Genomic DNA, 23844 nt, shown 5'->3' on the forward strand with positions numbered 1-23844 from the left:
CACGTTAGTTTTCATGTACATTTTTCCTGTAGCTTTTCTAGTAGACACTTTGCCTACTAGATGGAGGGAAGGTATTACCTTGCAAATCTAACTTCAGCGAGATTTATTTATACACACACACATTTTTGAGAATCTGCTCATCTTTTAGCCTTACACACTTCCATTTCCAGTCAGAAACCAAGGAATGTCTGATACTTCGGGCAGTGCTTATTTGCCCTGCTATTAATAGAACATTTGTTTTACTCGTTTGTCATCTGGCAGTAATTTCTCAGGCTGAAGAGCTATTTTGATCAACTTAAATAGAGGGGAAGAAGTGTTGCAGATAACATTTTGCTGCAAGTTTTATGAAAACAGGAAACTGACAAGAGGGGAGAAATTCAGATAAGGCCCACATCCCATCAAAAGGAGAAAGGTGGCAGCATTACCTCAACATCTGAAAATAGCATCTCCTTACAAAATGCTGCAATAACAGAGAACATTTCAAAAGTTACTATGTATAGGTAATTCTACTACAAGATAGAGCCATAGGATAGTAAGTTTCAAAGATAAAATATCTGTTTCTTCCGTCTACACAGAAGTATGCAAAATAATGAATACCCATATATTACAACTCGATTCCTATAACTGAAACTGTTCCAGTTCCAAAGGAAGGGAAAACCCCATTCTCTTTATGTGATGCAAATGTTATGTACGGCAAACTGTGGGTTTGAGCCCTTCAAAGATAAAGAGCTGTACCTGTTTAGGCTGCTCAGTATCTCCAAGGTTCTTCCACAGTGCTGTAGCTTAACTGAAATACCCAGCAATAATTCTTCAAGAATGAGATTGTCTCAAAAAACCACACACACTGAAATTTAATAGCTTGACCTCTGATTTATTAGGACTAAGGAAAGGGTCAGGGAGTAAAGAAAGCTGAGCATTTATCTACACTTGCAGCATAGGCAAGGAAAGGCTGCAGAAACTTAAGAGGTTTTCCTTTCCACACAATGCTGCTGTCTCCTTCACTATTACCCTGCTCCCTAAATGCCAAGAGAAACATTCACATTTCCACTGTTCCTCCCCCCTTTTTTAAAATGGTAAAAAGAAGGCAAAGTAAAGAGCAAGTCTGAATGAAGAAGTGCTTGAAGAGAAATACAGCTAGACTTCTCAGAAAATTACCACCTTCAAAATGACAGTTGTTAAAGTACAAACCAAAAGAAGTTAGGAATTATTTTTTTTAAAGCAGTTTTGTTTCTACTGGAATCCTCAACCACTTATTTACACGCAAGAATCACTCCAAGAAAGTAAAATGGCTGCTGCTCAGTTAAAAGTATTTAAAAACCTAACAATCGCACATCTTCCCAAGAGAGTAACGACTATCATCATCACTACTCATAGCACTACCACAGCAAATAAAATTTTAAGAAGACATTAAAGAAACCCCAAACATATACTCATTGTTTGAGGTAGACTATCACCACAGTCCAGAGTTTTACTAAGGTTTTAATGTCAAAGCCTGTAGTTACAGATGTCAAACAGGGTTTCCCACCTTCTCTAGGGAAATTTCTGTCTGTGGAAAACAGCACTTCAGAAATGTTATAACATGAAAATATCCAGGGGCTCAGATAAAAGAAAAGTATTGTCTAGAACAGGACTCTTCAGCCACCCTCAAGATGGCTTCTAAGCAGCAAATCCAGTCCATCAAAATTAATGTAGCATCCTAGTCTAGTCAGTTCAGATCTGCTTTGAGTCCGGAGAATCTACATAGATACAGTGTAATTCACTGCTTAGAGTGTTTTGATTAAAACATTTGTTTTAAGGTTTTTGAGTGTCAGCTTTTTCTACTCAGCAACAGACAAAATGAAATCAATTAGCTTTGGAAGTTCACTTCTGTAAGCCTTCCATTAAAAAATACAAGAGGAAACCCCCGATGTTAACTCTCAGCCAGCTACTGCAACTCACTAGAAGTCACAACACGTGGAAGTTTTACACATGCTCTGCATAGCGGGGAGTAAAACCACAGGAGGCTCAGATATAAGCTGGAGTAGAAAGCCTTTAAATTGATAGCTATTATACTAAATCATGTGCCACGTTCCTTAAACATTTACTAACCAGAAAAAAATAAAAACACAGCAGAAAGCTATTGTTTCCAAGATTCAGCTAGAAAAGTTAAGATAATAAAAACCATCTTTACAAGGTACATTCAAAGTTTATTTTTTCTTCCAAATATTAGCATAGCCAAATGAAAAATCTTAAACAGGAACAAATAATCCCACTGTATATTTACAGTGGTCAATAGCTCCTCTGTGTGAACTGAAAAAAAAAAAACCCCAACATTAAGAAAGGCATTAGACTTCCTGATAGTAAATTCCACCAGAGCTAAATTCAAGTCACATTTGTATTAAGAGAAAAAATTACATCTATTTTTGCTTACAAAAAGAGAATCTTTACCAGCCAACTGCATGCCGATTCACTTTAATTCTTTTAAGTGCTACAAGTTTGAGTGTTTGTCTTGCAAAGTATCCCAACTTCTTTTGCAAAAATGGACTACAAAAAATCTTGACTGATATGCTAGCACAGCAACCATAAGTTTGATTACTACTCATTTCTCCCTATGAATGCCCATGTTCCCAACTTCAGCCTCCAGAAAAGACAGAAAGAAGCTGTTTAATCAAGAATCGTGTACAAGTCCAAACACACATTCTGAGTTTGCTCAACTCTCTAAACTCAGTTAGCTGGCAGAGAACAGGTGGGCTTTAAATTTACCATGCAGTAACAAGACTGCACAGTCAGGAAAGAAACGTTACAACAGATTCAAGTCTTATCCCTTCTCACAAATTTGATTCGCTTGAAAGAGAGAAAAAAGAGGAAAGAACTGAAAAATTCACCCCAGCCACCCAAGATGACCTCACCCAAGATGAACACATTTTTGGGAACTACTCAAGAACAAGAGCTTAACTCTACCAGAAGCAGCACTGTACTAACGCTTACCTGAAAACTGTAAAATAGTATTTTTTGACAAATCATTTAACAAGAAAAAGAAATCAGTTGTGTACAGACACCAAAAAGTGCATGTTTTAGACAAAGACAGACTATCTAAGTTTCAACAGAGAAGCTGAGGTTATTTCTATTAACCAATAATTTCCAATAATTTAAAATAGCAACTATAAAAGGAATAATCTCCTCAAATACAAGGGGAAAAAAAGGAACATAAACTAGTGGCCTATTGTGCAAAAGCAGGATGAAGTCCGTTTCATTAAAAACCACCACAATGTACTGATGCATTCCAGTCAGACACCAACAAAACCAATATGCTGAAAGGCATTTATTAGTAGTCCTTTAAAAAAACAAACAAACAACTAGAGAAGTAGCAAACCAAATAGTTGTGACCAGCACTAAGTTACTAAGATACTTTGGAGTACTAAATATTTTGTTTAAAGTTCTGAAAGCTGACAGCAATATTTACAGGGATTCAGTATCGTTCACGCAGAATGCACTTACACTGATCATCTCTAAAGATTCTCTATTAATACGTAAGACAACACTAATGACAGATATCCCCAACTGAGTTTAATTTCATCAGCAGTGAACTCCCTCCAAATTAAGTACTTTTGTATAATATACAATTATAAACTTCTAATGTACTATATCAAACAGAGGATTCTCTACTTTTGGGGAGCGGTTGTAGAACAAAGTATATGGACAAAGTGTCCAAACTATGCTTTTATGTACTTTACCTGTTTTGTAACTGAAATCTGCTAATTTTAAGTTTGACACCAAGTATAATTTCAGGAATATTTTGGAAGAGCTTTTCTACAACATGTGAGATTATGGCCCTAAAAATGCCAATCCATTATTCTGTAGATTATAACAGCAAGCATTAGTAGAGTCTTCCTTGTCAAACTGGACACAACTACAATAATAGCACACTATGACATTTGAAGAATGGCACAAACCTTTAAAACTTATTCAAGAGCATTGTTTTCTGAACTTGGCCAGCACTCTGTTCTAATTGCAACAGCGACCTCCACTGCGGGCAAAAAGAGAACGCTATCAGATCACATAAGTTTTCATACCAGCTTACTACATCCCTTAAAACTCACTGCTAAACCACACCAACATTCCTGGTGTTTTATGTTTTATCCCACCAGAGAAACTGTTTCATCAACAACTCAGACACCTGTTAAATTTTGCTTAAGCAGCAAAGATTATTTCCTTGCTAACAAGCCATAGAAGCTGATAAAATTTTAAGTTGCATTTATAAAAATGACTACAATTTGAAGTGCCGAGTTGAAATAAAGAAGCCTGTGCAACCACACTGTTGAACAACATCACAGTTAAGGAATTCTTTCTTCTGAAATGAGTTGGTCAGAGCATAGGAGCCACCACAGTGACTCAAGCCAGAGGTCCATGCAGCCCAGCACTGTCTCCTACAACAGCCATCAATGGTATTTAAGAAAAGGACTAAAGCCTGGCCAATTTTTCCAGCCTATCGTCTTTCTGCTCCCAAAACAATCTCACCTAGCAGGTAAGTTACAAGACAAATCTCAGCCTAGTTCAATTTAGCATTTGCTTATAGAGCCCTTATCTGCAAGTTTGTCCATTCCCCTCCTGAATGCAGTTATCATCTGCCAACACCATCTCCCACACCTACAAACTACAGACTTTCCCTACTTACTATATTCAAACTAAAAATTGCCTTTTATCTCTTTTTGAAAAGTCTTATAGTACTTTAATGAATGCCTCCTAGTTTTTGCACTGCAAACTTGCTAAATGATGGCTCAGCATGTGTTTTAACCAGCATCCTCTAAATTTTACAACCCCTCATATTTACCTCTTTCCCCTCTTAACTGAGGAGATCAAGCACTGTTAAACCTCTTGTAAGGCAGCCACTTTGTTCTCAAGTTTCCCTCCTTTAAATCCATGCCACTTAAAATGCAGAAACCAGGAATACATAGGACTAAAAATGTAGACACACCGTTGTTCTATGTGACAGCAAAATGATGCTTTTTTTGTTCACGAGTTTGTTGGGCAGATTTGGTAACAACAAATCAAAAAGCCAAGTTTTAGTACTTTTTCAGAGAAAATCCGTACACACTCATCCACCAATCTGATGCTTTTTACTTTGCTGTGATCTGCATCCCAAACACCTAGTTTAAGCCAATCCTATTTTTCTTTAGTACACTGTGTATGTTATGGAGTACCTTACATACATGTCTAAAATGATAATAGACTAAATATTGAATATATCTCAAGTAAATAGCATCTTGAATTCAAACAGATTAATTACTATGAAATTGTACACAAAATGTACAAACTAAACATTTAAGCAGTACTCTTGGTATTGAAGTAGTGTCTTCCAAGTTGCTGCAGCCTGACTAGGAATTGATTTTTCTTTTTCCCCTGGGTCAATCTTGAAAATACAGGGAGACTGCATTTGTAACGGAGAACCCAACTTTGAGTAATAAAAGCCTGTGGGCAGGTAACAACCAAGTATTTCCCTCTTCATGGTTTTAGAAACTACCCTTCTTTAAAATAGTTTCACCAAGGCAACAGCTGAAGTCTGTAAGTATTCTGCCCAGGCCAGGATGCACTAGACACAAACAAGTTAAGGTCACTTTTGAGCACTTAAGGGAGAAGGCCTTAACAAAACAGCAAGGATCTTTACAACTTCTGTCTACTGAAATGAAATGCAAGCATCTCCCCTTTGTCAGAAGTGCTGGTGACAGTGATCACCTAGTGCTCATTCTGCCAAGGCAGATGACCTTACTTTCAGGTGTGAAAGTAGCAACAGCCTCATTTTTTGCAGTTTGAAAACAAATCAAGACAGTTTTACCATTTACTTACATTTAAACCAAACGATCACTGGTACTAAAACACAGCTAGATTAAATCAAGTCTGCTGCAAATACAATTCAGTTCTGCTGCAAAGTAGAGGACCAAACAGATACAACAGATTGGTCCTCTCCAATTATAGCTATGACCCAGTTGTGATGTCTATGTAACTTGAAGATCTGTAGATAAGTTATTATTTCTGCAGAGCTGTATTTGCAAAGTGCTGTAAACACAGAATCATAGAATCACTAGGTTGGAAAGGACCCACTGGATCATCGACTCCAACCATTCCTAACAACCACTAAACCATGCCCCTCAGCACCTCATCTACCCATCCCTTAAACACCTCCAGGGAAGGTGACTCGACCACCTCCCCTGGGCACCCTGTTCCAGTGCCCAATGACCCTTTCTGTGAAAAATTTTTTCATGATGTCCAGCCTGAACCTCCCCTGGCAGAGCTTGAGACCATTCCCCCTTGTCCTGTTCACTATCACTTGGGAGAAGAGGCCAACTCTCTCCTCTCCACAATCTCCTTTCAGGCAGTTGTAGAGAGCAATAAGGTCTCCCCTCAGCCTCCTCTTCTCCCGGCTAAACAACCCCCGCTCTCTCAGCTGCTTCTCACAGGACTTGTTCTCCAGCCCCCTCATCAGCTTCGTTGCTCTGAGGACATCACTAATAAGGCTGTGTTCTTCAAAGAGGTAAGTTACCCAATCTCTGTTTTTCCAGGTTAGTAACTCACCAGGTTATGTTTTCCACCTAATTAAATAATGAGGAGATATTCAGCAGCCAGCAACTAAGCCTCACACAGCTGCTCGCTCTCCATCAAGATGGGGAGAGAATTAGAAGAGTGAAAGTGCTAAAACTCATGGGTTGAGATAAAGACAGTTTAGTAGGTAAAGCAAAAGCCATGCGCACAAGCAAAGCAAAACAAAGAATTCATTCACTATTTCTCACTGTCAGGCAGGTGTTCAGCCATCTCCAGAAAAGCACGGCTCTATCACACATTACAGTTACTTGCAAAGAAAAATGCCATCACTCCAAACAACCTCTCCAACCTCCTCCTTCTTTCCCCAGCTTTATATGCTGAGCATGACATCATATGGTGTGGAACATCAGCTATCCCAGCTGTGTCCCCTCTCAGCTTCTTGTGCACTCCCAGTCTACTGACTCATGGGGCAGTGTGAGAAGCAGAAAAGGCCTTGACTCTGAGCAAGTACAGCTCCACAATGACCAAAATATCCCTGTACTATCAATCCTGCTTCCAGCATAAATCCAAATCATTGCTCTATGTCAGCTACTATGAGGAAAATTAACTCTATCCCAGCCAAAACCAGCACAGACAGCAAGAAATCTCATTATTTTTTGGTCACTTAAACAAGTTTGATTTGGGATTTTTTGTGACTTTATCTGATGTTTAATGGTGCTGTTAAGCTAATCTTACTACACCACTTTACTGCATAAATTTGGAACACATATAAAATGGAATGCTAGGCAAGTTACTGCTCTGCAGCCCATTCTGCATATTAATAAGCATCACTAAAGCTTAGTAACTGTACTTCTAATATCAACACTACAAAGTTCAGTCAAGAATGTTTTTCAACTGTGAAGATGAACATCTGCTCTGTTTAACAAGGTAGTAAGACTGGATAGAGCATATGCTAGAAAAAATACAGGCATGCTAATCCTATCAATTTAACATTAAGTGATCACAAAAAATTAGCATTCTATTATTTTTCCTTAATGAGCAAGTAGAAAAACGTGAATTGCTTTTGTCCATCTGCTGCTGCTGACTACATATTGGTGTTATGAAGTAGAAAAGGCAGGACCTTTAATAGAACAGGTTACCAAAAGCATTGGATACCAGCTAGATTACCTTTCTAGCTGGCTAATTTTGAAGTGTTAAATGTATCATTTTATGTGAACCAAAGATCTAATAATGTTCATCGAACACATACAGAAAACAAGCCTGGCAGCAGCTTCAAAGAAGCTATGCAATGCAACCCCCCTGCTTGAAACGCTATGAATCACTCAAAATAGTAGTAGCTCACTAAGCAGAAGTACAAAGGCCCTACTTCCTTCGGTTCCGCATCCTTTCTTTAGTTCCCTGGTTTCCAAAGTTAAAACAGCTCCTGTTACAACTTTTCACAACAATACAGGAGCAGAAGGAGACAACTAGTCCTTGGGGAATCTATGGGAGATGCTTCATAAAAGGTTGAGTTTGGTCTACAGCTTTCTAGGTGGAGAACCTAAACATCCCTCTGCACTAGTATTACCTTTACAAACACTGTCTAGTTTGAGTGGGCTAGGCTAAGACTTATTCTGGACATGGAAACAGTCTTCACTGCAGTTATATTATCTCAATTTTAGAAGGAAATTCAGCTTCAAGTTGCCCAAACAAAAATCAGGTTTTCTTCCTAACTTTAAGGCACATATGAAGCAGAAATCACAATCTTCAGTAAAAGGAATAAATGAAGTAGCCTTTACATATTTCTAGCAAGCTATAAACTTCTGTCTGTAGAACAGTGATTCCATAGCTGATTTTGCAAACTGCAACTCTTCAGACTGCACCTTAGCATTTAATCTTGTACTACGTTTCCTACACTAGCAGACACGCATATCAAGTTTCACCTTGACACTTAAAATTCAAAGCAAATGAAAAATCAGTAAGTACAGAACCACTGATACAGAGTAGAACTGTGGACCAATTACTAGGTAAGTCCTAGTCATGCACTTCAGAAAAAAATCTTTACTAATACTGTATTAAAATCAATCTTCACCAACTGATGATTGGCATAGCTGCCTCAATACAAGCACTATCAATAACTAGAACCATTTTTTTAAGAGACGCTTTGTGATGTAAAATAGATTGTGTCTTTGCAGAAAGTGATTAAGTTAGAACAAGGCTGTCATCAGTTCATACATATCTTGGACATAAAAGCAGCTTTGGAATCTCTTAACAATAAGAGATTTTAACTGTAAAACAAAATGGTTCTCATTTGTGGCAGAGTGCCTTAAACTGAGCATTAACCTGTCAGATCAGGTTAAATGATAGTCACAGGAAAAATGATTTCATGAAAACATTGTAAAAATCAAGATGAATCAGGATTTAGAATGAGTCTCCAGAGGCTGCAGAATTGCTACATATTTTAGCAATCTATTAAATAAGAAATTATACCACTCTACCACAGTCCTCACTAGTAAAATATTTCAGTTTTAGCTATAACCAAGACCTTGATTATTTTAATCTGTGCTTAAGTTCGGTGATACAAATATTACTGCCAGGGATTTAAATTATGCAATTAGATCTTCACCTCTATTTGCATGGAAAGGCAAAGATAGTAACTTAAAGCTTTCTTTGATAAACATGTAAGCTGCATTACTACAAAGTGCCAATGATAGAAGCGTTGACATGAAACAGATTACTCAAGTTACCACCAGTTGAATAGCAAGAGGCTATGCTTGACTGGCATTCAAGTACCAATTACGATATCACAATTTAAACTTCTGGTTCAGCAAATAAGGTAGTTTCAAAAGCTGCTGAAATATAGCATACTGGCAGTGGATAAGCAATACACTCTCATATGCTGTTGTGGTTCAGAAGTACCACAAACTTCTTCAGGCCAGCAAACAAATAAATACACTTCCTGACAAAGATTTAGATCTCTGGAAAAGTAGTCTTGTCTTCCTAACCAGATGTACTTTGCAGGATTAAAAATCTGCATTTTTCAAAAAAAATTATAAAGATCAGTTTAATGACAGACTCCAGGATGGGCCACATCAAGAGCAGCAAGAGGAAAAGACAAGAGATTAAAGATAAGACCTACTGCAGTATTAACTCTCTCAAAACTGCCAAGTACACTATTTTTTCAAAATGTGAAACCATTACCAGTTAGCTAAGATTAAGGGCAAAGTGAACCATTCCCCAAATCCATGTCCTCCAGTTTTAACTTCACATAGACTGTAATAATTCACAAGTTTTATTCTATTTTTTTCAGAGTTTCTACATAGATAACCCTGAAAAAAAACAGATGTGCTATGGGAAACCTGATGAATAATGCAGGCTTTTACTGTTCATTAAACTGAGAAAACAAAAACCAGTTCTAGTAAAGCAGCGGGAAACAAAAAAATAACTGAAGGCACTTCTAGTCACCTTAAATGTAATGTGCAAGAACGCTTCTCTTGATTTTTACAATGGTTTCACAAAGCAGAGACCTTGACACTTACACGCCTAATGCAGTTACAAAATTTCTGCCAAACAAGAAGTTTTATTAGGAAGGATTTGCAATCTTGATTTGTTCTTTCAAGCTTTCTTTATCACATCTCAAACTGTGAGCTTCCTCTAATTTTCCAGACATGACTTAACTGAAACTGCTCATTTCTTCTCCTGCAGCAATAAATCTGCTTCAGTTCTAAATGCCCTTCCACAGTGACTGAGAAAGAAAATTCAGTAAAATGTCACATAAAGACCCTGGTGAATTAAGCAGTGCACCAGAAGTCTGAAAGCCTAAGCTAGATCCCAGCTGCTTAATTCCTTGTTATACTCTATTGTAACATCATCATCAGATCACACAATCTCACTACCTCAGTGTTTCACAAACAGCTAAAAGATACAACAAAACCACCTATGCTAGAGCCACAGTAACACCCACAGCTTGGCAAAATTTGTATGCTTCCCCAAGATGTTTCCTTCCCCAAGCTCACCATGACCCAGCAAGTTTGAAGTTGCAACGTTACATCCATAAGGCCTCTATTCAGTCAGTAATATACCTACAGGGCAAAAGAAAAAATCATCCTAAAGTTCGTTTTTGTAAATTACAGTACAATACTTAATACAGTTATACTACAGGTATTTTTGAACAAAAGCAATTACTATCAAAGCCCTTTAGCAGAATTACAGTATATGCAATAACACTGCAAAATCAAACACCTGCTGTGGGATAGACTTATCTACAGCCATGGTTGCTTTGAGGTGCACCTGCTCCAGCATGGCCTTCCCCACAGCCACAAAAGTAAACCTGCTCCAATATGGCCTCATCCATGGCTGCAGTCCTTCGAGGGATATGTACCTGCTCTGTCATGGGCTTATCTGTGCCCACATGCTTTGAGGTGCTCTGGCATGACCTCACGCACAGCCACGGGTGCTTCAATGTGTCCCTTCTCCAGTGTGGACATTGGGCCATGATCTCTTCAGAGCTATACCTGCTGTAGCACAGACATAACCGCAACCACAGATGCTTCAAGATAGGCCTGCTCTGGTGTGGACTAATCCACAGCCACAAGTGCTTTGGGCATCCTGTTCCCACAAGGACTCATTCACAGGTCACAGTCCCTTCACCTCAAGTTCCCACTAGAGTTCTAGCCTATCCAGCACAGCAGCACAGACACAGCACTGATGCCCTGGCCATCTGCCAGCCCAGGCACATCACCACTGTTATTAAAGTGTTCCCAGGCACAGGAGAGTAAGACGATAAGCAGTATAGCAAACAGCAAAAGCAAAAAGCAGCCGCTAACGAGCACCAGTCTCTAATATACAGTGAAACAAGCAAATCCCATGCAAGTACAGAAGCCTGCTGATCAACAGCTAAACAGCAATAACAGCTATGAATTCCACCTAGCACATTCCAATCAAATCTGTCATTATCTCAAACTCTGCAAGCCCCACACTGGGTGCCAAAAATTACTCTAATGGTTTAAACCTAGCCAGCAACTAAGCCCTGCATGTCCGCTCGCTCACTCTCTCCAGTGAGATGGAGGAGAGAATGAGAAGAGTAACAGTGAGAGAACTCATGGGCTGAGATAAAGATAGTTTAATAGGTAACACAAAAGTCACACATGCAAGCAAAGCTAAACAAGGAATTCTTTCAGTACTTCCAACTGCCAGATAAGTGTTCAGTCATCTCCAGAAAAGCAGGGCTCCATCACCTTTTAGTTACTTGCAAAGACAAATGCTATCACTTCAAACATACACCTTTTTCTCCTTCTTCCCACAGTTTTTAAATGCTGAGCATGAAAACACATGGTATGGAATATCACTTTGGTCAGTTAGGGTCAGCTGTGTACCCACCTTCTTTGCGTACCCACAACTTGTGCACACCTAGCCTACACACTGGCAGTGCAGAGTGAGAAGCAGAAAAGTCCTTGGCACTGTGCAAGCACTGCTCAGCAGTAACCAAAATATTCCTGTATTATCAACACCATTTCCATTAGAATCCCAAAACATGCCCATACAAGTTACTATGAAGAAAATTAACTCTATCCCAGCCAAAAACAGCACACCACGTCTCCCAACAAGTGCAACCATGGATTCAAAAAGTACACTACCCTATATATTATAACGAATGCAGTCATCGTTCTCTCTATGTAGGACTAACTTCTTATAATTCCATACATTTTTTAAAAGTTACAAGTCTCATCATGGCATTTTGGCCTTATTTGATTTCAGAATATCCAGAAGTGTTTTTCTTCATCTAGGGGATGGGAATTTATCATTGAAAAAAGATATAGAAGATCTAATGATACTCGTGTGAACTAAGTGCTGGAAGATACGATCAGAAGAAACAGAAGAATGTAATAAGATTAATGTACATTTTAAGCAAAGTAGTTTTCTTGTTTAAACTACTCTATGTGAATTGAGTGGCAAGGAAGCCAATAAACATCATCTTATTAACAAATAATCATGGAGTCCCTCTCTGGCATGACACTGTGGCGATATTTTTAGTAGCTTTGCTGATATACTTTTCCCAAAACAAGATTTGTTCAAACTCCAGAAGAACATTGGAAAGGGTTGAGACCATTCTCTTCTGTGTACAAATGCCAAAAAAACCCTGACAATCCATAAAATAGCAGGTCAATTTGGCTTTGGTATATTGGCATAACAGACAATCACAGAATAATTTAGTTTGGAAAGGACCTCCCAAGTTCATCTAGTCCAGTCTCCCACTTCAAGCTGTGCCAACTTCATGGTTAGATGCTTGGTTTGAAAAACCAAAATCTTTGCTGTGAATACTGTAAACACAACTCCAGCCACTGCCCTACTGCCCTTTCTCCAAAAAAAAAAAAAAAACCAACCCAAAAACCAAACAAAAAATCCCAAACAAAACAAACCAGTCAGACTGCCAGACTCTCTTGCATAGTCTGAATGCTACAAAGGAAAATTATTTAATGGATATAATCACATCACAAGTTTGAAACAGAGTTTTGTTAGAGTTTCAGAGAATTCTCAAAATGCCTTGATTTTTTTGGTATACATCTACACCAAAACTATCCAGACGCTGCAACATAAACTTTCCATCAGAAACTGTGTGGAACCACACATCCAGGCTTTGAGCTACTTCGATCAAAGAATAACAGTTGTAAGTTTTTCTCAGAAACGCCAGAGAATGGACAGAAAGAAAGTTTCATATACCTCAAATACATGAAAAATTCAGCCATTTGCTTACATAAATGTTATCTTGTACTGCTGAAAATAAGGGGGGGAGGGGGGGAAGGATGAACAGATGCTGACATCCAGAATGATTAGAATCCTCAGATATTTAATGACAGAATGGCGAACAATCTAATTTTTCTCGTTCCTGTGAACTGGATTTGCAACATCAAAAAAGCCCAAACTTTCAAGAACCTATTCTGGTTGGGAATAAAGAGTCCTAGGCACAATTTGGTCTCTGTGGAAGGCACAACACTTATTCTTTTCCACAGGTATACCCTTTATTCTCAAGAACTTCTAGTGGAAATGGTCTTCCTCTTCAGAATCCCTCTATTGAGAGAGAAACTGAGCTTCAAGCTGCAAATGAATATTTTTAAGGCATGAAGCAGCAATAAAGATATTGCATTCATGTTGGCAGACAATCAAAGTATGTCTCATTTCATATACTGTCCTAGTTCTGCTATTGATAAATTAAAGCACAGAAAACTGAAGAAACTTTTACAAGATGGAACAGTTAAACAGCAGGTAGCAGGAGAACTCCTTCAATTTTTCTGCATTACCTTGAAAGCTTATTCTACCTCCTATAAAAGTACACAACAAAAGTTCAGCCAACTATTAAGTCCAGAGCCCTGCAAAATTAGTAATATAAAATCCTGACAAAATAACATCCTGAAGACAGACAAATCCTGAAAAAGTCCATTTCACCTTTCTCAAACCTCTTTACAGTTTAAATGCTACCCAGTGCAGACCACTTTTGACTTCTAAAGATGCTTCTAAGCAGCACAGCGAGAACAACAGAGAGCACAGAAGCAAGACTGTTACCTATGACACAATGCTGCCAGGATGTCAGAAGGTGAAGTCTACCCAATTACACTACTCAGGTAAATTAAACATTGAGTACATATACTCAATAACTCATTAGAAAGTTTTGATATCTGCTGGGAAAACAAACGATAGCCAATTATGCACAAAATTTCTCAAAGACTATGGACTACATGTCCTACTGTAATGGTTCAGGTATGCACAGGAAAACAGCAAAGCATAGATGAATTTTTAACTGCTTAGGTATCTAACACATTTGGGACAGGAGATCAAAAGGTGAAAGCCATCCTAGTAATAGCCAAATCCCTTTAAGTATGGAGAAATTTAAAGACATTGGCTTGCAGTTACAAACGAGCCCACAGGCAGCTTACGCTGACCATTGCATTTTAAAATCAATACTGAGCATAGCTGTTCCTTATGTGGAACACATACTCCAGCTACCAGCACTGTGCAATACGGTGAGCCTGAAGGAGAACTGCCAACGGAAGAGCCACACCACCAGCCAAGACTCAAGCAGCTCGAACAAGTGTCCTCAGATCAGCACCACAAACTCAGAGGAACAACTGGATCAGTGGGAGCAGATGAGTCTGAGTGTATGCAAGAAACAGATTTAAGATTTTGTCATTCAGCACTGTGACTTTTCCCTGCAACACAGAAAACACTCAAACGGCTTAACTATTTGTCATAGATCCTAATGTCAGGGAGAGGGTCACATCAACTGGTTGTTCTATAGTCAAGAGTAGTGGGTTCGGCATCTGACCCCTCTCCAAGGTTTGTATCTACCAAGCTATACACTTCGTAAAGGAAGTAATATGCAGTAAAGGAAGCAGGTTGTTATCCATAGCAGAAAACAGAACACAGCCTTTGTTATCAATTGCTAAAAACGTTCCTCTCTATGGAGAGCACAAAATACTTCTCCAATTAAGGATAATACCTGAGCAATATCAATCTGCTTCAGAAACACTTGCTTTTAAGTCTCCTAGCTAAATCAGAGTTAGAAATATTTCTAAGTAACTCAGGAAATAGAATGAAGGGTTTTTTTTAAAAAAAAGAAAAAAAAAAAGAATGCAAGGAACACAAACTGCTCAAGTTAAGCTAGTGAATAATTCCAAACTGGAACTTCCATAATTCTTAAGGGTTGTTTTACAATAAGAGAAGTCTCAATTTGTTTTTTTTTTTTTTAATGGACTTCTCTTACTCTTAAAATTGTAAGATCCAGAACTAGCTGCTGATTATGGGCACAAAATGGCAAAGTCCTGCCTCTGGCATACTATGTCAGCAACTTCACAATGCTCTCCCCTGATTTTAACCCATCAAACCTAGTTGAGGACAAAGAATATTAACAGAGTAATTCTCCTTCTAAGCCAATTAGAAACACACCACCTATAGTTTAGGTATTTCCGTTTTCATAATTACTTTGGATTCAGAGAATTCAATACAGTGGTGCTGTTATTTTGTCTTTATTTATCTCTAATTGAGAAATATACCATGCCAGTAAACTCCTAGTATATTTGTATTCATAGATCTTGATTCTCCAGAAATAGCTTTAGTTCTATTTTGACACATCACTGTACCAACACTAGAGACAACATTTAGTATTTGTGTACTAGAATTTTCTTTGCTCCTCCATTAGCAGTTACAAAGTCTCCATAAAGAAAAATGAGACAGGAGTGTGGTTAAGAAAATTCCTGCTCATGTTCTAATCAGTACTGGTTTTGAAGTTAAAATATCAGAACTGTAGACTGCTCAGATGCAGAGAATATGTTCTGTAAGGGGGTTAGCTGATAAATGGCCCAAAGGCAATCAGGACTGTAATATCAATTTCTTCACATTTTAGTGTAATCTAAAGCAGGTTGGCTCATTCATCAATTTAGGAATCACGATTCCTCAGATCACTCACTTGCATTAGGAAGGAAGAGAAAGCTTGAGAAGATACACCCGTACTTCAAGATGCAAGGAAAACACTATTATCCAGCTCCCATCTGCTGGTAGGCAATGAAAGAAGCATTATCATTCCTTTACTTCTATTCTCTCACAACTTGAATGCAGAAGAAAATGAGCGACTCTTCTCTCATTTTTAGGATTTACTTCTCAATGAATAACTCCTTACTGACTCTCAGACTTTCTAGTCCTCACTTGATTTCAATTAAAAACTTTTGCAGCTCTAAAGAGCAAATGGCTTTCACTTTAATGAATCCTTGCACATAACATATTGTTCATAAAAACCTTAGGAGGTAAAGCATCCTGTAGGTCAACAGGCACTTTTCAGTTATGCTTTTAATCTTTGAGCAATAAAGTGAAATAAGCACTTCTTGCAAAATTCGCTCCTTTCCCAGGCTTTTCAAACCTGTTTCACGAGGCAGAAAGCAAGAGGCTGGTTTTACACTGGCAACGTGTCTACATCTATTCCTCCTGCCTGAGCTCCTCCATCCCAGAGCAAGTAAACATGGGAAATGAAACTTCAGCAGAATTGTTGTGTTACAAGGCCAACCTACCAACTGAGATTGACATTTTTTAACCAGTTCTTTCAAGACTCAAGATCTGTATCAAGGTACCAAGAAGCATATTCATCTTTATCAAGTTAGGGGAGCATTTCAGCCTCTGCATGAAACTTTCTCCCTTCCCTTAGGAAATACGTTTTCAGTCAAATATTACTGCTTCCTCCCACAGTAACTGTTTCTTCCCCCACAATCTTGCAATACCTCTCTTAATTATTTAGAAAGCAACTCACACTTGGAGAACCCACAGGTGTAGTCATGGATAAGTGCCAGTAAACAGGTATTACCCAAACTGCAACACCACATTGCCCAAGATTAAAGGTGAGTAAGCTCTAAATAGGGGGATTTTGAGCTCTCTCTTCTCCTTCAATCCAAATCCTTACATTTAGGTCTCTATTTTCTCTTCTGTTCTACCAATATGAAAGTAATTAACAGCACTGTCCACACTCTATTCTTTTAACATTTAAATCAATTGTATCATCTTTTTAAAACCAAAATGCATGGAGTAATGGGTAGTTTCAAATATGGCATTAAGAGCACTGCATGGTTATTACTGTTACTTACACTTTGAATTAAGAGATCTTAGGAGTTCATAATAGATATCATTAGAGATACCATACAAGCTACTTCACTTCAGCCTTAAAACCTCAGATTAGCCGAGGTTCTAATTTTTCAACTTGTAAAGGAGAACCCTCTTAAGATAATTAACCTTACAGGCAGATTACTGATGTTACAGAAGTAAACAAAAACAATAAAAAAGGACTACTAGCAGACTCATATAAGCAGCAAAGGAAAAGATGAGATCTACCTACAGAGGATTAAGTCAATTTTTCTAGCAAGATGGCCCTTCCCAAAAAGGAGAAAGTTCAGTCAATTTCAGGACAGAGAATTCAGTTTCTTCCCTTCTGCTGATAAGTAAGGTTCAGGCAATGGCAGAGTGGGTTAAAGAATCTAGAGGGCATCTTCCTTCAAATGTAAAATTTTAAACACATATGTTGCTACATGACTTGGATAGTACCATATGACTATGAACATATGGGTAGTTCACTTTTTAGTGAACAAAAAGAAGCACGGTTACTGGTGCTTTATTCTACAAACTCATCCTGCTCATCTCAGTCACTTCGAAACTATTAATGACACAGAATTCTAGTACTCCCTAGCACTCCCACTTGAAACCATCTTCTAGCAACACAGCAGCCAGGTAGGTAACTACGGTGTTACAAAGCTTATCCCAAGCACAAGACCAAGAAAAAAATACTAACACCAAGCAGCATGGAATTTTTCGATCCCAAACGATACAGCAGAACAACAAAACAGAGTTTAGCCCAGGCCTCTTTAGATTTGTAGTCAGCTGCTGTAAACTGCCAGCACACTAGTTACTCTCTACAAAATGTATTTAATAACTTGAGACAATAGAGACTGAGCTGCCATACCTCACATCATTAACACAAGTTGAATTGATACAAAGAACAACCACAAGAACCAGGCCCCCCACAACAGAATACAGAGGGTTTTTTCCTCCCTTCCTGCATACCTGGACCTGGTTCCCACCAGACTTCCAAGTGGATCCAGCAGCTGAATCAAAACATTACTTGCGTGGGATGCACTAAATCGGCTTCAGAATATAAAAGGATACAGCCTCAGTGCTCCAGTCTGAGTCCCGATAGCCAGTATTTTCTGAACAGGATCAAATGCCAAGGCTGAAGGTTGATAGGGGAAACCATGGCGTACAGTCTAACAAGTCAGAACATCGCAGTAATGATGGGTCAGGCAGCAGAACGAAAACAAACAGAATCAATATCAAACATTAGGAACAGGAAGTATTCAGCATTAACCACAACAGAGAAAGTAACTACAAGGCATTTTAGCAGACTGAGAAAGTCAGTTATCTTACATGAATCAATTATAAAAGAATTTTTTTGTGACAATTATTCATTTATTATCATCAAGCGAAAGTAAGACCTACTGAAACTTACTTCAAATCTTACATTTATTCTGTACAAACACTGCATCAATGTAGCTTTTTAATTTTTTTTATCTACAGCATTCTCAGAGTAATCTTTATTTTCAGGTCCAGCAAAGGCACTGAACTATTAAAATCTTAACTATTTCTAGGAAATTTGGCAACAAAGCCAGACTTGTCACTATAACTATTACAAATTACTAGACCTGCTTTTCTGAGAATCACTTTATTTCAGTCCAACAGTCCCCATATGACAGTGCAACCTCTCAGCCCGTTAAGAAAAAAAAAAACAAACCACAATCTCTCATCCTCTGTCTTCCCTAAGGAGAAAAAACAGTACCCAAAAGAGACAAAACTGAAAAACACCCCCTAAATGAAGCAGAAGTACCTCAGCCATGGGCTTCCTACCAATAGGAAGCTACTGGCACATTTCACTTTTTAGTTAGCCAAGGCTAATTTGGTAATTGACCAAGCAATAACATCTCAGGCTGCAATTAATGAGAATCAAGCACACAATAAAAGTGCCATCTAGTCTTATTTCCATTATAAACACACACAATGTAAGCCACACAAATGCTAGCTTTTCCATTTCAAAACCTTTACTTCAAAGCAGAGTTATTTTAGAACCTCACAAGTGCATAACAAACTTCTGATATACTCCTTTTTCCTCACTGAAGTTGCAGACATATCCTGCAACTCTCAATATTTCACAGTGAAAAATCTAACTGGTAACAGCTCTGCTTTTTCCCACGTCTTTCGTGAACAACTTGTGGAAGCGGCAGAAACACCTGCAATACTAGATAAAACAAGGAGGAGAATCCACAAACAACCTCATCCATATCAAGCTAGGCCACGGGTGCGCTGTAAAGATAAAAACGGGTATTGATATTCAAATCAGTTTTTATCCCTCTTGGTACAGCTGGTGGATTAATTCGCTGCACCATTTTCTGAACATGAACTGCAGTTATGGATCACGCACCAGCAAATAACAGGAACTTTTCTTCCGTCTCTGGAGAAGATTCACAACAGCAGCATCAGCAACTCGACAACACACTGCAGCCAAACCACCACAAAACGTCTACAGCCTTTTTTTTTTTTCCCTCCCCAGGCGCAAAGGAACAGAATAAATGCATTTCCAAATAACGCAGCGCGACGGATCCTCGTCCTTCGGGCCCATGAGAAGAGGCTTCTACTCAAACGCCGCGATAATCAGTTCTGCACTACAGCTGGGCATCCTCCTTCCCCCATCCATCCATCTATCCACCCATCCATCCATCCCACTCTTTCTACGAAGCCTTCAGCAACACAGGCAAAGCCACGCGCAGCAAACAGCGTCGAAGGCGACAAGCGCCGAAACTCTTCAGGAAAGATGACTACGGGAATCCAACGAGACCCGTACAGCTACACCCACCGCTTCCTTCTTTTCTCCCCCCAAGCTCCCAAACATCATAAATCCAAACAAGCCAAGGGGAGCGGGCTTGGCAAAGCCCGCAGAGCCCCCCCCCCCCCCCCCGCCCCTTCCCGGGCTCGGGGCTGCAGCGGTCATTCACCTTGCAGAGCTGGAAGTGCTCGGACTGGAGCGTCTCCTGGATTTCGCTCTCCCGGTTCCCCGCCTGCTGCTGCTGCGCGGCGGACGACGCCGCCGACGCCACGGCTGAGACCGCCGTCAGGCCGTCCAGCACCTTCCTGATGTTAAATTTCCTCATGATCCTCGGCGGCGGCGCTTCCCCAGCCCGGCAGAGGAGCCCCCGCGGGGACAGCGCGGCTGCTGCTCCTCGGGGATGGCGGGAGGGGGTCAGTCCGGCAGCTCGGGGGCGCTCCGCATGGGGGCCCGCGGGCTCGGAGACGGGAGAGCGGAGCCAAAAAAGCGAAGAGGAGCCGGTCAGCCCAGCAGCGCCTCCACCGCCGGCCCCGGGCTCCGCTCCCTGCCCGCGGGGGAGCGCGGCTCGCCCCTCCCGGCGCCGGGGGCGTTCGGGCTGCTCCTCCTCTCGTCTCCCTCTCCGCGTCTCCCCCCTTCCCCTTCCACCCTCACATCGTGGCACCCGCCGCTGTCGTCGGTCTGTACGTGCGTGAGTGTGTGCGCGTGCCCCGCCGCCGCAGTCTCTTCCCCCCTTGGCGGCTCCGCTCAAGCACCCTCCGCCTCCCTCCGAGCTGCGTGTGCCGCCAGCCAGTCACCAGCGGGGCTTCTCCCGGCTGCAACCACCGCCGCCGCCCGCCCTCACAACCATCCTCCCTCCTGCCCCCCGCCACCGCTCCGCCTTCGCCTGACAACGCGGAAGCGCAGCGCCCCGGGGCGGAGCGGCGGCCACCGCGGCGCGCCCAGCCTTGGCGCCGCGGGCGAGGCGGCCGCGCGTGCGCGCTTCGAGCGCCGCACCCGGATGTGGCGCTGCCCGCGCCGCGCGTGCGGGTGGAGGGGCTGCGCGTGGGGCTGCGGGGCGGGAGCGGAGGGCGCGGGGGGAGGAGGGGGGGTCGGGGCAGCCCGGGAGGCAGAAGCAGAGGCGAAGGGAGGGGGGTGACACCCGGGCCCTCACCTGAGCCGCGGTGGCGCTGCTCGGATTGGAAAGGTGCCTCCATTCATCCCTAGGAGAGCAAAGCTAGTGGATTTAAAGGTGCAGCTGGCACAGAGTGGAAGGTTTCTTTCCTGCTAAGCGCTGTGGTGTAGGTGACCTTGGGTGGCATTGCCTGTGTTATGCTTTTATTTCCTTAGGAGATTACAGTTTTTTGTTATCGTTTCGATGGTCAGGTAATAGTTATTAGTCAGTCAACGTTATATAGAATCATAGAATAGTTTGAGTTGGAAGGGACCTTAAAGATCATCCAGTTCCAACCCCCCTGCCATGGGCAGCGACACCTCCCACTGGATCAGGCTGCCCAAGGCCCCATCCAACCTGGCCTTGAACACCTCCAGGGGTGGGGCAGCCACAGCTTCCCTGGGCAACCTGTGCCAGTGCCTCTCCACTGTCATATATTGTTCAGTTGTCTTGCTGAAGGTACTTAGTATTTGTCCCTGAACTTTCAAGTAAAATGAACTGGGTGATCAGTCATTCCTTTTGGAGGGAATACTAGAGATGCAATTCAAGAGATTGGCTTGCGTCTCCTAGCTTCAGATGAATGCCTTTGCAGCCAAAGGCTCCGCAGTAAAATGGTCCTTTTAGGTGGTGTTTTCAGCCTGATAGCCCGCATGCTTTTTTAGCGCAGTAAATGTGATGGTGCAGAGAGGGATCAGCGGAATCGGAATTCAGCAAAATAGCTATGATGCAGACATCATCATGACCTCAAAAGTAAAATCTCACAAACTTTTCTTAGACCTGTAACCCCATGTCAATTCACATATTGCCAGCAGGTATGATGAAAGAAAGTATTTGAAAGAAACCAAGACAGTGTACATATTCTTACAAAGTAACCGAGTTACTAACTTAGAGCTGTTACCCTGTGTTACCACAACTGCTGAACACTTCCTTAAATCATCTTGGTAAAATGTGAAACAATGCTTCCAGAGATGGCAAAAGTCCTAGAAATAAGCAGACTTAAATAAGTTTTAGTAAATATCTGGGGTAAATAATCAGCTTAATTTTTAGAGAAAAATACATATTTTCAGTATGTCTTTAATTATCTGTTTCATATTTTAGCTAACAGAAATGATTTATTTTTTCATTTTGTTAGTGTGCTTTTTAGAACGCATTAAGCTGGGAACAAAACTTGTAGAAACTGGCCATGTTTGACTGAATGGGAAACAAACTCTTACAGCTAAAGATGTGTACATGTATACATTTAAGAGTGTAAGTTGTAGTCTATTGGTGTCCTGTTGTCAGTATATGTTAGGCCAGGCCCTGCAAACACTCCTAGTCATAACTTACATAGCACAGCTAGCATCATTATCTATAGTAATATTAATTACAGAAAAAAATCTCTAACAACGATGTAAAAAGCTCAAAACATGATGAAGGATTAAAGGACTTTCAAAACTCTTTTTGCATATTATAGTCACTTTCCTTTTCTTGCGCTCTATGTACTTGGTACCCGAATCCATTTTTTAACTGGACTACATTTTAAAGGAGAGATTGGATTTCATTTTCTGTTTACATTAGCACCTAATAGAAGGAGAACCTCATTCATTAGTGTAACATTGTAGCAATGCTTGCCAGCATTAAGGCAAATGGCATAATATACACAAAGTTAAGGCAGCAGTAGTTCTCTTCCTCACACTTTCCAGTGGATGCCATTCAACAAATAAATGTTTTCTCGAACTTCAACTCTTCCTGTGAAAAATTAGTGGAAAGCTTCTGTCTCACTGAGATGTCAGTGGGAAAAGCGGTAGGCCTTTTATTTTAATAGTTCGATGAACATCCCCATTATCTCTCAGGATTTAGCTGCCATATTTTAAAGGTTCTTTGGGGCCTCTAGTTTTTGACCAATAACCACATCCTGTTTAGAAATGAGACCAATTCTGCTTAATCTCCTTACTTCGTGTTGCCCCATCAGACCTTCTGACCTCAGATGTCTGAGATCTTGCCAGTGTTTTATAATTCAGTCCAAATCCCAAGTATCTTGCATAGCTGGGCAAATCAGACCCAGCTAGTTTGCAACATCTCTGTACTCAACTGTGACAGAGTCCTGCTGTGACAGAACCACTGTTGAATGTTCGAAAGTCACTTAGCCCCTAGCAGTGCTCCTTCATTGGCTACACAAATTCCTGCCACCAAATTAATCCTCATGACTTTGGTCTTCTTTGCCTGTTTTTTCTTACTGATCCTGTTGTTTAGCGTCGTAGAAAAGGAAAGCAGGTCTCATGCTCATAGACTCATGAGCAGGTCACCTGCTCATTTTTTGATCAGTATATACAGATACCACATTAGCAACCACTATTACTAATAGGCATTTGAGGCAATGGAGCATGTAGTGTTGGCCTACATATCACTATGATCCCACAGACCATTAGTTAGTGCAGGGCAGACTTTGGTCTTTTGCCTCAAGGTAATCACAATAACCTTATGGATAGTTGCAGAATGCAGTCATCACTTTGCTGACAGGCTTTTCTCCTTTTTTTTTTTTTTTGTGGGTACTGTACAACCAGTGTTAGCCTGAAGAAGAAAGGGAATGGTGGCAGCCCCACATGAGCCAGAATGAGTAAAAGGCCACCTAGTTATGATGTATGCTAAAATTTGATGGAGTAAGCCCAGAGCAATGGGTAGACAGTGAGTGACATGTCTGCTCAAGGTGTTTGTCATTGATCTGTACACAAGCCCCGAAAGTGTTACTGGTTATATCTAGAGAAGGCACTGTACTCCAGCTGATTTGCACACCATCGTAATTATTGCACTACTCAGC

The 23844-nt window shown here is 40.6% G+C and overlaps 1 protein-coding gene across 7 annotated transcripts in view; it reads right to left on the minus strand.

Annotated features, from left to right (window-relative positions):
* The window catches only part of STXBP5 (syntaxin binding protein 5), a 109815-nt gene extending 89213 nt beyond the window's left edge, over positions 1-20602 (minus strand). For 4 of the 7 annotated variants that reach the window (XM_054062007.1, XM_054062002.1, XM_054062001.1 and 1 more), the window contains exons 1-2: positions 20067-20602; positions 18190-18287 (exon numbers count right to left, since the gene is read on the minus strand). In XM_054062007.1, the coding sequence (XP_053917982.1) occupies positions 18190-18287; positions 20067-20222 (254 nt within the window). In that variant the 5' untranslated portion in view covers positions 20223-20602. The remainder of the gene's footprint in view (positions 1-18189; positions 18288-20066) is intronic. The other 3 variants (XM_054062006.1, XM_054062004.1, XM_054062003.1) reach the window with 3 other exon arrangements.
* Between the last annotated feature and the right edge of the window lie 3242 nt (positions 20603-23844).

Source organism: Cuculus canorus, chromosome 3 (genome assembly GCF_017976375.1).
Source record: "Cuculus canorus isolate bCucCan1 chromosome 3, bCucCan1.pri, whole genome shotgun sequence".
In the NCBI taxonomy this organism is placed as follows: Eukaryota; Metazoa; Chordata; class Aves; order Cuculiformes; family Cuculidae; genus Cuculus; species Cuculus canorus.